Here is a 9,804-nt window from a genome sequence, read left to right as displayed (position 1 = left end):
ACAATTGTGTGTTATTTACGGTCGTGATGTTGGGGGGAACTCGCCAGACGTTTATGATAGGGTGGGCAGGGTAACAGTAAGATTTGCTTTCCAGGGTTGTTTAGGGTCTCAGCCTGTGGGTATTGTAAATACTCTAAACATATTAAGTTTCTAAGTTAATAAATTGTGGGCCTACAGCCGTCCCGTTGCATATAATTTGTATTTGGTATCAGAGTTATTTCGCAAGAGTTTTTAGGCAGTAAGTGTCAGCCTAAGGGTTGATAATTGCTGCAGTCACGTCTTTCTCTAGACTAAGAGGGTGATCTGGGGCGGGGTGTGACAATTGTGCAGTTCAGCTGGTCCAAGGAGGGGGTGGAGGCACTTGGTCGGCCAGTGAGTCGGGAGGAGATTCAGAAGGCTTTATTCTCGTTGAAGTCTGGGAAGGCTCTTGGGCCTGATAGGTTTTTGGTGAATTTTTACATAGCTGCTTGGAGTGTGGTTGGGGATGATTTCTGTGAGTGTACTCAATTTTTTTTTAGGCATGTTACCTGTCTGGTGGAGTTAATTCTATTGCTATTACTTTTATCTCAAAGAGGCAGTGAGCTGGACGTATGGAGGAGTTTCATTCTATTTCTTGTTGCAATGTTGTGTATAAGTGTATCTCAAGGATCTTAGCTGAGAGAGTGCGGTTGTGGTTGCCTGCCTTCATCAGTGGTAACCAGTCTGCGTTTGTTCCAAGAGGTCAATTTTCGACAATATTTTATCGTGTCAGGAGCTTGTAAAAGGCTATAAGGAGGGCAGAGGGAAGCCGCATTGTGTGTTGAAGGTAGACTTTCAGAAGGCGTACGATTCGGTAAATTGGAATTTCCTGTTTGGTGTGTTGCTGGCTATAGGTACGCCCCTTCAGTTTGTTAATTGGGTGAGGGCTTGTGTTACTTTGCCTAAGTTCTCTGTGATGATTAATGGTTCCCTTGAAGGGATTTTTCCTGGTAGAAAAGGGTTGAGGCAGGGGGATCCGTTGTCTTCTTTTTTGTTTATGATGGTGATAGAGGTCTTGTCTAGGTTGTTGAATAAACCTCTTGTGTGGTTTAGGTTCCATGATAGGTGTGAGCGTGTATGCCTGACTCATTTGGTGTTTGTAGACGATTTGATGATTTTCTGTGCAGCGGAGAGAGATTCTTTGGAGTTTGTTGGGAAGAGTTCCATGTTTGTTGGGGGTGTGGAGTTGGGGGAGGCGGAGGAACTAGCTGCGTTTATGGGTTTCTCTCTTGGTTCGTTGCCTGTTAGGTGCCTAGGTTTACCTTTATTGGCGGGTTGAGGGCTATGGATTGTGCACCTTTGATTTAGAGGATTATAACTTGTATTATAAGCTAAGCAGCGCGGTCCCTCTCCTTTGCTGAGAGATTGCAGCTTATTAGGTCTATTTTACAGTCTTTTTAGGTTTTTGGTGTAGCATTTTCGTGTTGCCTGCGTGTGTAACTCATGAGATTGATCGTCTGTTACGTAGTTATTTATGGAAGGGTAGCGCGGTGAGTTGGGGTGGTGCATGAGTGGCGTGGGATGAGGTGTGCTTGTCGTTCGGAGAAGGGGGGCTGAGTGTGAAGCATGTGGCCTCTTGGAACCAGGTTGCTATTATGAAGTTAATCTGACTTCTCTTAATTAAATCGAGATCATTATGGATGGCATGGGTGAAGGCGTATATTTTACGTGGGCGGTCTTTGTGGGCTGTTCAGAGTAAGGTTGGGAGGTCTTGGTGCTCGAGGGCTATCTTGCGTAGTAGAGATAGATTCAAGTATCTGGTTCGTTTGATGGTCGGCGATGGTCGGTCCTGTTTTTTTTGGTGGGATCCTTGGCTGCCGGGGGGTGCAATTTTGGATTCATACGGATCTACAGTGGTTTATGATGCATGAAGTAGTTTGGAGGCACGGTTGTCGGAGTTCGTGGATGGTGAGAGAGGTTAGAGATGGCCCAAAGTGTCTTGGGAGCTACTTGAGATCTAGGGTCTTTTTCAGGCAGTGAGGCCTAGTGTGGGGGGGACGATTATTGGGTTTAGGTGTCGGATGCTAGTGGTCGGTTTTCTATCGCTAGTGCTTGGGAGAGTATACGTCCTCATGGTCCTAGGGCTGTCTCTTATACACATCTAGATGTGTATAAGAGACAGATTATTGGGTTTAGGTGTCGGATGCTAGTGGTCGGTTTTCTATCGCTAGTGCTTGGGAGAGTATACGTCCTCGTGGTCCTAGGGCTGTCTCTTATACACATCTAGATGTGTATAAGAGACAGGTGTCAGAGAGGGGTGTCTACTGTGTGGGAGATGTATGGAGTCGCGGGATCATTTATTTTTTGAGTGTGAGTTTGGGAGAGAGGTGGTCTGGGGTGTTGCGTCAGTTGGGTTCGTCGCAACGGGTGGCGGGTTGGGATGTAGAGAGTTGGTTGTGCCAGTGGGTGCGAGTAAGGGGGTGCGTAGTAAGTTGTTACGTATTTTCTGGTGTGCTTCCATATACTACATTTGGCAGGAGCGTAATCAGCGGCTGCGTGGAGGTCGACCGAGGTCGTTATCAGCTTTGGTTCACCTTATGACCTCTATGGTTCGTGCTCGTGCTGCTTCCTAGCAGGTTGACCTTCTTGGTCTTATCTAGTATGTTTACAGTTGATTTTTCCTTTTGATCTTTACGTTGTTCTTTGTTTCGTTGTTGTCCCTAGTTTGTGGGGTTTTGGTTCTTTTCTCTGGCTTTCTCCTTAGTGGTTTGCGCTTTTATTTATATGTGTTGGTTTTGTTCTGGTCTTATTTTGTGGGCTTTGTTTTGGTTTGTTTGCCTTGTCTTTGCTTGTGCTTTGTTGCTTTGATGCCTTGATCCCGGGCTATGGAATCCCCCTTGTTGTTGTATAATAATATCACATATTCTAAAAAAAAATTTACAATGGGTATGAGCTTTCATTTTCAATTACGTGGCAACTAGCGATTAGTCGAAATTTCTCATTCAACACTCATTAAATCTAATTTGTATATCTTAATTTTTCAAATAAATTAACTTAATGTCACCAATTTTTCTTTAAACAATATCATACTTTTTTATAAGAAAATTGCACATATTTTTCCTTTATTTAACAAATAATCTTATCCTTACAAACATAATATAAATGTAGGTTGAAAGCATACGTATGTATGCATTTTTAAACAAATATTAAAGAACATATATTATTAAAAAAAAAAAAATTACACAAATGTTGATAACGAGGATATTCAGTAAACAATAATTTAACATCTGTCAAATACTATAACTTATTTTTTAAGATTTAAAGCTGAAATATACTAAACAATAATTTATTTCATTCTACAGCTGACTTTTTTTTTATAAGTACGATTTTCAATAATTATCTCGAAAGTTACAATAACTTCAAACTAAACATTAGTCAAGGATACACGAAGTTAGGGGTTATGAAATTGGCCATCTACAATTATTATAAGGTTAAATTTTAGATTTAATATCTGATCTTTGAGCTTTGTTTCTATTTGGTTCTCAAGCTTTCAATTCTCATATATTTTTAAATTCACATATTTACTAGAAATTTTAAAGTGATAAAAAAATATAACTCAAAATAATATTTAATAGATCAGTTATTTTTAAAAATTTTGAATTTGTAAAAAAAAAAAGTAAATACATCTTTAAAAGTTTAGAGATATATTACTGATTGAAATTTTATAGATAAAGAAAGACAAAAATCGCAAAATTGTGACTCAAATTTGAATGTAACTATTAATCTATTAAATTAATTTATTGATAAATTTATTATTTAACTAGTGGTTTCTATACCAACAAGGTCTGGGTGTTGTAGTTGGTTATCATGCTAGTCTCACACACTAGAGGTCCCCGGTTCGAACCCGGGGTCAGACATTTTTCCTTGAATTCCATTTGACATTTTTTTTTCTCTGACATTTATTAAATTATTAACATATTTTGAACACTTTTGACCTCTTCAAATGTTATTTGCACACATTTTTGTTACAGTATTACAAGGATTAAATCAAATTCAAAAGATGTGTGCATGGAAATTGCAATAACATCAAATAAGTTAATAACCTATATTATATGCTCAATATTGAGAATTGACTTATATTAAACATATTTTAAAGTTATAAAACTCAAACACAAACTTAAAAGTTCATACACCTATTAAATATTTTTTTTAAAAAAATTCGAGAGTGAAATAGATAAAACTAAAAATTTAAGACTAACTTATTATTTAACCCAAATTTTTCTGTCCAAAAAAAGATGAAGTTCATGTAACAATATTTTCTTGTGAAATTTGGAGTTTATATTTATATTAAATTTGGCTCTAACATTTGCTTGCAAATTAAGAGCGCACCTGCTTAAGTGAGTAAAGCTAAACTATTATAAAATGTATACTTCAACAAAAATAGTGTAGATTCTCCCACATTTTTTTTTTAATTTGTAAGTTAAGGGTGCATCTTTTATCAATTCGAAAAGTAATAAGAGTACACAAAGTAAATTTTTATCGCTCGTACTTGCTTTCTTGGGGAGAAATATACTCCTTTTCAGTTTAACATGTAAGTATGAACACACGTGGTGGAAGAATTAAACATCCAATTTCGAAATCAATAATATAAGCTAATGCCAATTGAGTTATCCTATTTTTCTTTTATATTTTATATTAAAATAGATAATTCCAAGTGATTCATGTGACATTGCCATTAGAATTGCATGGACCATGTATTGTTAAAAGAATTCACCCACAACACCTATGTATGTTTGTATTGTAGCTCGAGTGCAAGTGTTATTCAAATTCTTTGTCATTGTACACTTCTACATTTGGATTGGATTATAATTGATATTAAAGATGAGATTCTAATGGTACAATGAGCCCATCAAGCAATGTTACCTCAACAATACCACCAGCTCAACCACCTCAACAAACAAAAATAAATAAATAAGGCATGAAACCCTATGCAAGTCGCATTTGTCATTAGTAATCTTAACTATTAATTAAATAACAATCTCGATCGTCACCCATCAAATCACTCCTCAACTAATGAAGAGAGTAAGAAGGATATCACCAAAGTTTATTTAATACCTACTACTCTCCTTCATAATTTAACACGTATCAAATTATATATTCATTTAATATTTTTTGTGACAAACATGAATTGTAGTATAGAAAATTTTCTATGCAAACATAGTATTAGAAAATTTTCCAATTAATTATCATTCTCATAAATAGGGAAGAACAAAACTTCCCATGTTTCTTTTATACACTTAATAAGATAATATTTGCTGCAACTTACTTTTAATTTTTCAAAGGAACTAAGGAATTTCTGAGAATTCATAGTCTGCTAATGACCAGAATGGATCCAAGACATCATATTTCAGTACAAAAATTTTCTAATCCACTTCTAAGTTTTCGAAGGTAAAGGCAGCTCCTCATTATCTGGCTTTGATAAGGAGCTACGCTTTTTTTACTCCTTCACCACTTTAACCTTTTCAAAACCTTCCACATTCACTTTCACTCTCAAAAACCACTGCTAAGTGATACCATATCAATTAAGTAAAAAAGATGAAGATGAATTCATGTCTAATTCCAAGCCCAACCCTTTAGTGAGATACATGGGTAAAAGAAGATGTTTACTGAGTAAAGACGACAATTTTAACAGTAGTATTTGCAAAACATTTGAAGAAATTTTGACATGCTTCTTTTATTTTCATAAGGAGGAACCAGCAAATCAAGAAACCCATATGAGGATAAGTCGCAAGCATATAAACTCAAACTACATGTCAACCACAAATGAATCTGTTTCAAATAAAATCACCAGACTTCAGGTCGTAGCTCACCAGTTGCTGGAGGCATCCATTTTCCGGAGTTGTAGACATTTTCACCAACTTTCCAACCAGGCACATCCTTCATAACTTCAGCCTCATATTCGAGGTAACTCTTCCACTCTTTGACAAATCTAGAAAGTGAGAACAGATACGGTTAGAAAAATTATGTAGAGCTCTGTTAAAACCATCTAAGGATCCAATAGTTTCAACCAGTGTTACTGGTAGATAGCCTACACAAAAAATCATCCACTTTACCTTTCATCTTCCTCAGCTTGAAGCACAGGCAATATTGCTCGCCGGGCTGCATATTTTTCTTCTTTCAGCGCCCTACAAGGATATAGCAAAGGTAAGTAAAATATATGCTATATATATTCAGGCCAATTCCCTGTATATGCTTTATTTCCTCATTCTTCATAGTGTGCAATAGAATAGTAAAATCTAACTTATTAAAACAACCATAAATAGGAAGAAACAAAGGGTCGAATGAAAAAGCATGACATCATCTTTACCATCTCCCCAACCAAATGGGCAAAGGGATATAGAAGAAACCATGAGACACTCTTCTTTTAAATGTAATACTTGGATTCGGCTTAATGTGTCATGTGGTCAGTGGGAACAGAGGGAAGCAGAAAACACTATTCTTTTAAACTATCTATCAATCCCGTAAACAAACCTTGAAAGTACGAAGAAGCTACAGCACTTTTCCTTTACATGTAATCTAGATTGATGACCTTGGTTATGTTTTTTTTTCCCTTAGGAAACAGTGTCCTTGGTTACGGTTATTAATCCTAAAAAGGTGAAGTCTAAACATGAATATGATATTGAGATCACATGGAGCTCATTCTAAAGGTCCTTTTGCAGTAGTTCAATGAGAGAACAATATACCATGCAAAAATAAATCAATAAAGAAGCAACGGTAGTATCTAAAATTCAAATTCAAATGATCTGCTTGACTATATTTAACTTCCCTAGAAAACTAAAATGGATGCATGTATAACTTAATACCAAGAAATTCTCAGATGGTGAATAGAAGCATCTAAAACCACTGCTCGACATCTATGTCTACCAATCAAGTCCTCAAATAACCACTTTTGCAACAGTCAAATAGGAAAGGGTCTACTTTTATCACCTATTCTTAGCTAAATGAATTGAATGGAGTTTTTAACTTTTATCAAATTAAACCCTAAACATATATAAATGCTAAGATTTATACCTTCACTTAGTTAAGATTCCATTTTTGTAAAGATATGTAACTAATTTTGATAACTTTTGTTGGGAGTGTGACCAGAGTCCTCATATTGGCAAGACAAGAAGAAGATTGTGGGGTATATAAGTAAGAAAAGCTATCTCCAATGGCATAAGACTATTGGGTAAAACCAAAAGTAAAACTACGAAGGCTTATGACTGAACTCCAAAGTGGACAATATTATAAAGTTGTAGAATTATAGAAAAGTTGGTCGTTGTAGGAGCATTAGTCACTTTTCATTCTCTTAATGAACAGTTTAGTAACCTTTCAAAGATATATATATACAAAGATTCTTCATCCTTGACACGTGGTATTAAAGAGATGCACCAAACTTAACCAAGTTGATAGAATCATCTGAAACTTAACAAGTGAATAGTTAACGACATAGTCATGCAAAGATCCATGATTGAGCTATACTAGTCTGATAGTGTGCTTTAGAGAATGAGTTAGCTTCCTTTTCAGAGCTCTGTGCCAGGTTTGTAAGAGTTTGAAGAGGCTGATGCGCAATTTTCTCTGGGAAGGGGTTGAAGAAGGGAAAGGGAAGGGGGTCTCCTTTGAACCCAATTCCCTTTGGCATAGAATGATTGTTAGTAAACATGACCCTCATCCTTTCGAGTGGCTGGCAAAGGGGGTTAAAGTACTCTCCCTGGAACTTGTGGAAGAATATTTCAAAAGAGATCCCTTCTTTTGTTTATTGGGTTAGTTGTGTGGTGGGGGAGGGGACAAACACGTATATTTGGAAAGATCATTGGGTGGGGGAGAGACCTCTCTATCCTTTGTCCCCTCGTCTATATCATTTGTCTTCCCTAAAAATCATTTTATTGTTGACTCTTTTGTGTGGTCTGAGAGCTCTTGTTCTTTTTCTTTCAGGTTCTATTACGCTCTTTCCAATATGGAAGCGACAAATGTGGTCCCTTTTCTTTCGTTACTTGAGGGCCACCTCTTTGGGTGTGGGAGAACGGACGTTAGCGTTTGGAGGCTCAATCCTTTGGAGGGGTTTCGTGTAAGCTTTCTTTCGTAGTTTGGTCGATCCTTCTCCCCTTTATCTATCGGTTTTTTCGGTGCTTTGGACGATTAAGATCCTTACGAAATTAAGGTTTTTTTACTTGGCAAGTTTTACATGGTCATACTAACACAATGGATCAGCTTAAGAGGAAGTTGCCCTCGCTAATTGATCCATTATGTTGTATTCTTTGTCGGAAGGTGGAGGAAGACCTAGACCATCTTCTTTGGCTTTGTGAGTTTGAGAGTCCAGTATAGGATTCTTTCTACCAGATGTTTGGCATCATGGTTGCTCGTCCATAGACTATAATTGAGGAGTTCCTTCTCGATTCAATTTGGGGGGAGAAGGGTTGCTTTTTTTGGCTTGCAGGGGTGTGCGCTATTTTTTTAGTCTTGTGGGGCAAGTAGAATATTAGGATTATTAGAGGTATGGATAGAGACCTTAGTGAAATTCGATCCCCTGTTTGTTTTCATGGTTTTCTGTGGGCCTCGATTTCAAAGACTTTTTGTAACTATTCTATAGGTGTTATTTAGAATAGTTGGTCCCCCCAAAAAAATGAAAAGAAAAAGAAAAAGAAAAGACGGTAGATGACTACTTGAAGGGAGGCTTGATAGTCCTTCGTTCAAAGATAATGAGTATAAATGGGATAATTATCTCCAACGGTATGAAGTATTTATGGTGAAGCCAAAAATAAAGTAACGAGGATTTATACTCTAAGTGGAGAATATCGCAACACTGTAAAATTATGGACAATCTATTGTCCATAGTACTTCTTATGGATGAAAATTGTTACTTTGCAAGCATTGATTCTTCTAGTTGTATTGGAAAAAAGAAATCTTTTTCCTTGGGTTTTAACAAGTTATTGCCGAACGTGAGCTTTTTTTGTCCATCGTTTTGAGTATTAATTCTTAGTTTAATCATGCGTAATTTATTACTTGCTTCAAGGGAAATTTTCAAAAGTAAATGAAGTTTTGAAGGTATTTTACAAAACGTATCAAACTTAAGCTTCGTCAGATTTAAAGCGAGATGCAAAAGAGGAAGGGAGACGATGCATCAACCCACTGTCAATCAAAGTATCTAAGACACTGCTAATTTTCTAAAACATCAATTGACTTGATACTGAATCATATCCAGGAATCAAAACCCAAGTCTCAGTTGAAATTCGGTCCAAGCCATCGGTAAAATCCAGACAACCTAGCCCAAAGCATGAATCTCCAATCTCAATAAAAATCAACAAATCCCTGGCGGAAATTCTGGGTCCAGAAGTCTAGTACATCCCAATCAAATTCGCCCCTTAATTCGCAGAAAAGACGAAACCCAAATGGAAAAAGCAATTAATTCCATTACTAGTGAAATGATATAAAACAGATAAAGACCATAGACTAAACAAAGATAATGGGGGGAGAAAATAAAGACCTTCGGATCTTGTTGCCCTTGCCGACTTGATACATCCCCCAAGAGAATGCACCAAAAGCAGTAAGGAAAATGGCCATGGCGCTAGGGCCTTTGGTGGGAATCCGGCGAGCGTAGCGAACCGGAGCGAATCCACCAGGCGGTGGCCCGTCTTGGAGGATTGGCATGTCTTTGACGCTGGCCATGCCAGGCTTCTTCCGAATCGCAGCCTCCGTCATCTCCGAGAGCTTTTTCAGCGATCGAGTGGACGAATCAAGCAAGAGCTGGCAGTAATGGAGAAATGGGATTTGGGAATTGTGAGGTCTCGAAGACGAAAGAACCACAAA

At 37.3% G+C, this 9,804-nt stretch overlaps 1 protein-coding gene and 1 non-coding gene across 2 annotated transcripts; one reads left to right on the top strand and one right to left on the bottom strand.

Annotated features, from left to right (window-relative positions):
- The first annotated feature begins 3,801 nt into the window (after window positions 1-3,801).
- Window positions 3,802-3,875, top strand: TRNAV-CAC. Its single transcript has one exon. It is a non-coding gene; the product is annotated as a tRNA-Val (tRNA).
- Window positions 3,876-5,554: 1,679 nt separating this feature from the next.
- On the bottom strand, window positions 5,555-9,804 carry LOC120068587 (NADH dehydrogenase [ubiquinone] 1 alpha subcomplex subunit 13-B). Its single transcript, XM_039020401.1, has 3 exons — window positions 9,482-9,804; window positions 6,072-6,143; window positions 5,555-5,947 (listed from the first exon to the last, which is right to left on the bottom strand). Exons 1-3 carry the CDS (start codon window positions 9,694-9,696, stop codon window positions 5,803-5,805), a joined length of 432 nt encoding a protein of 143 aa, XP_038876329.1. The 5' UTR covers window positions 9,697-9,804; the 3' UTR covers window positions 5,555-5,802.

The sequence above is a fragment of the Benincasa hispida genome, chromosome 12 (assembly GCF_009727055.1).
Source record: "Benincasa hispida cultivar B227 chromosome 12, ASM972705v1, whole genome shotgun sequence".
Classification (NCBI taxonomy): Eukaryota; Viridiplantae; Streptophyta; class Magnoliopsida; order Cucurbitales; family Cucurbitaceae; genus Benincasa; species Benincasa hispida.
Note: the sequence above shows the minus strand (reverse complement) of the source record. Positions and strands in the feature narration are given on the sequence as shown.

Bases quoted from the DNA above. Each gene is read 5' to 3' on its own strand.
- LOC120068587 (XM_039020401.1), bottom strand. From the start codon at position 9,696: ATGACGGAGGCTGCGATTCGGAAGAAGCCTGGCATGGCCAGCGTCAAA. The intron at 6,144-9,481 runs GTCTTTATTTTC...ATATCCTTGTAG, and splicing joins AAGGGCAACAAGATCCGAAG to GGCGCTGAAAGAAGAAAAAT. The intron at 5,948-6,071 runs GTAAAGTGGATG...CTCACTTTCTAG, and splicing joins CAAGCTGAGGAAGATGAAAG to ATTTGTCAAAGAGTGGAAGA.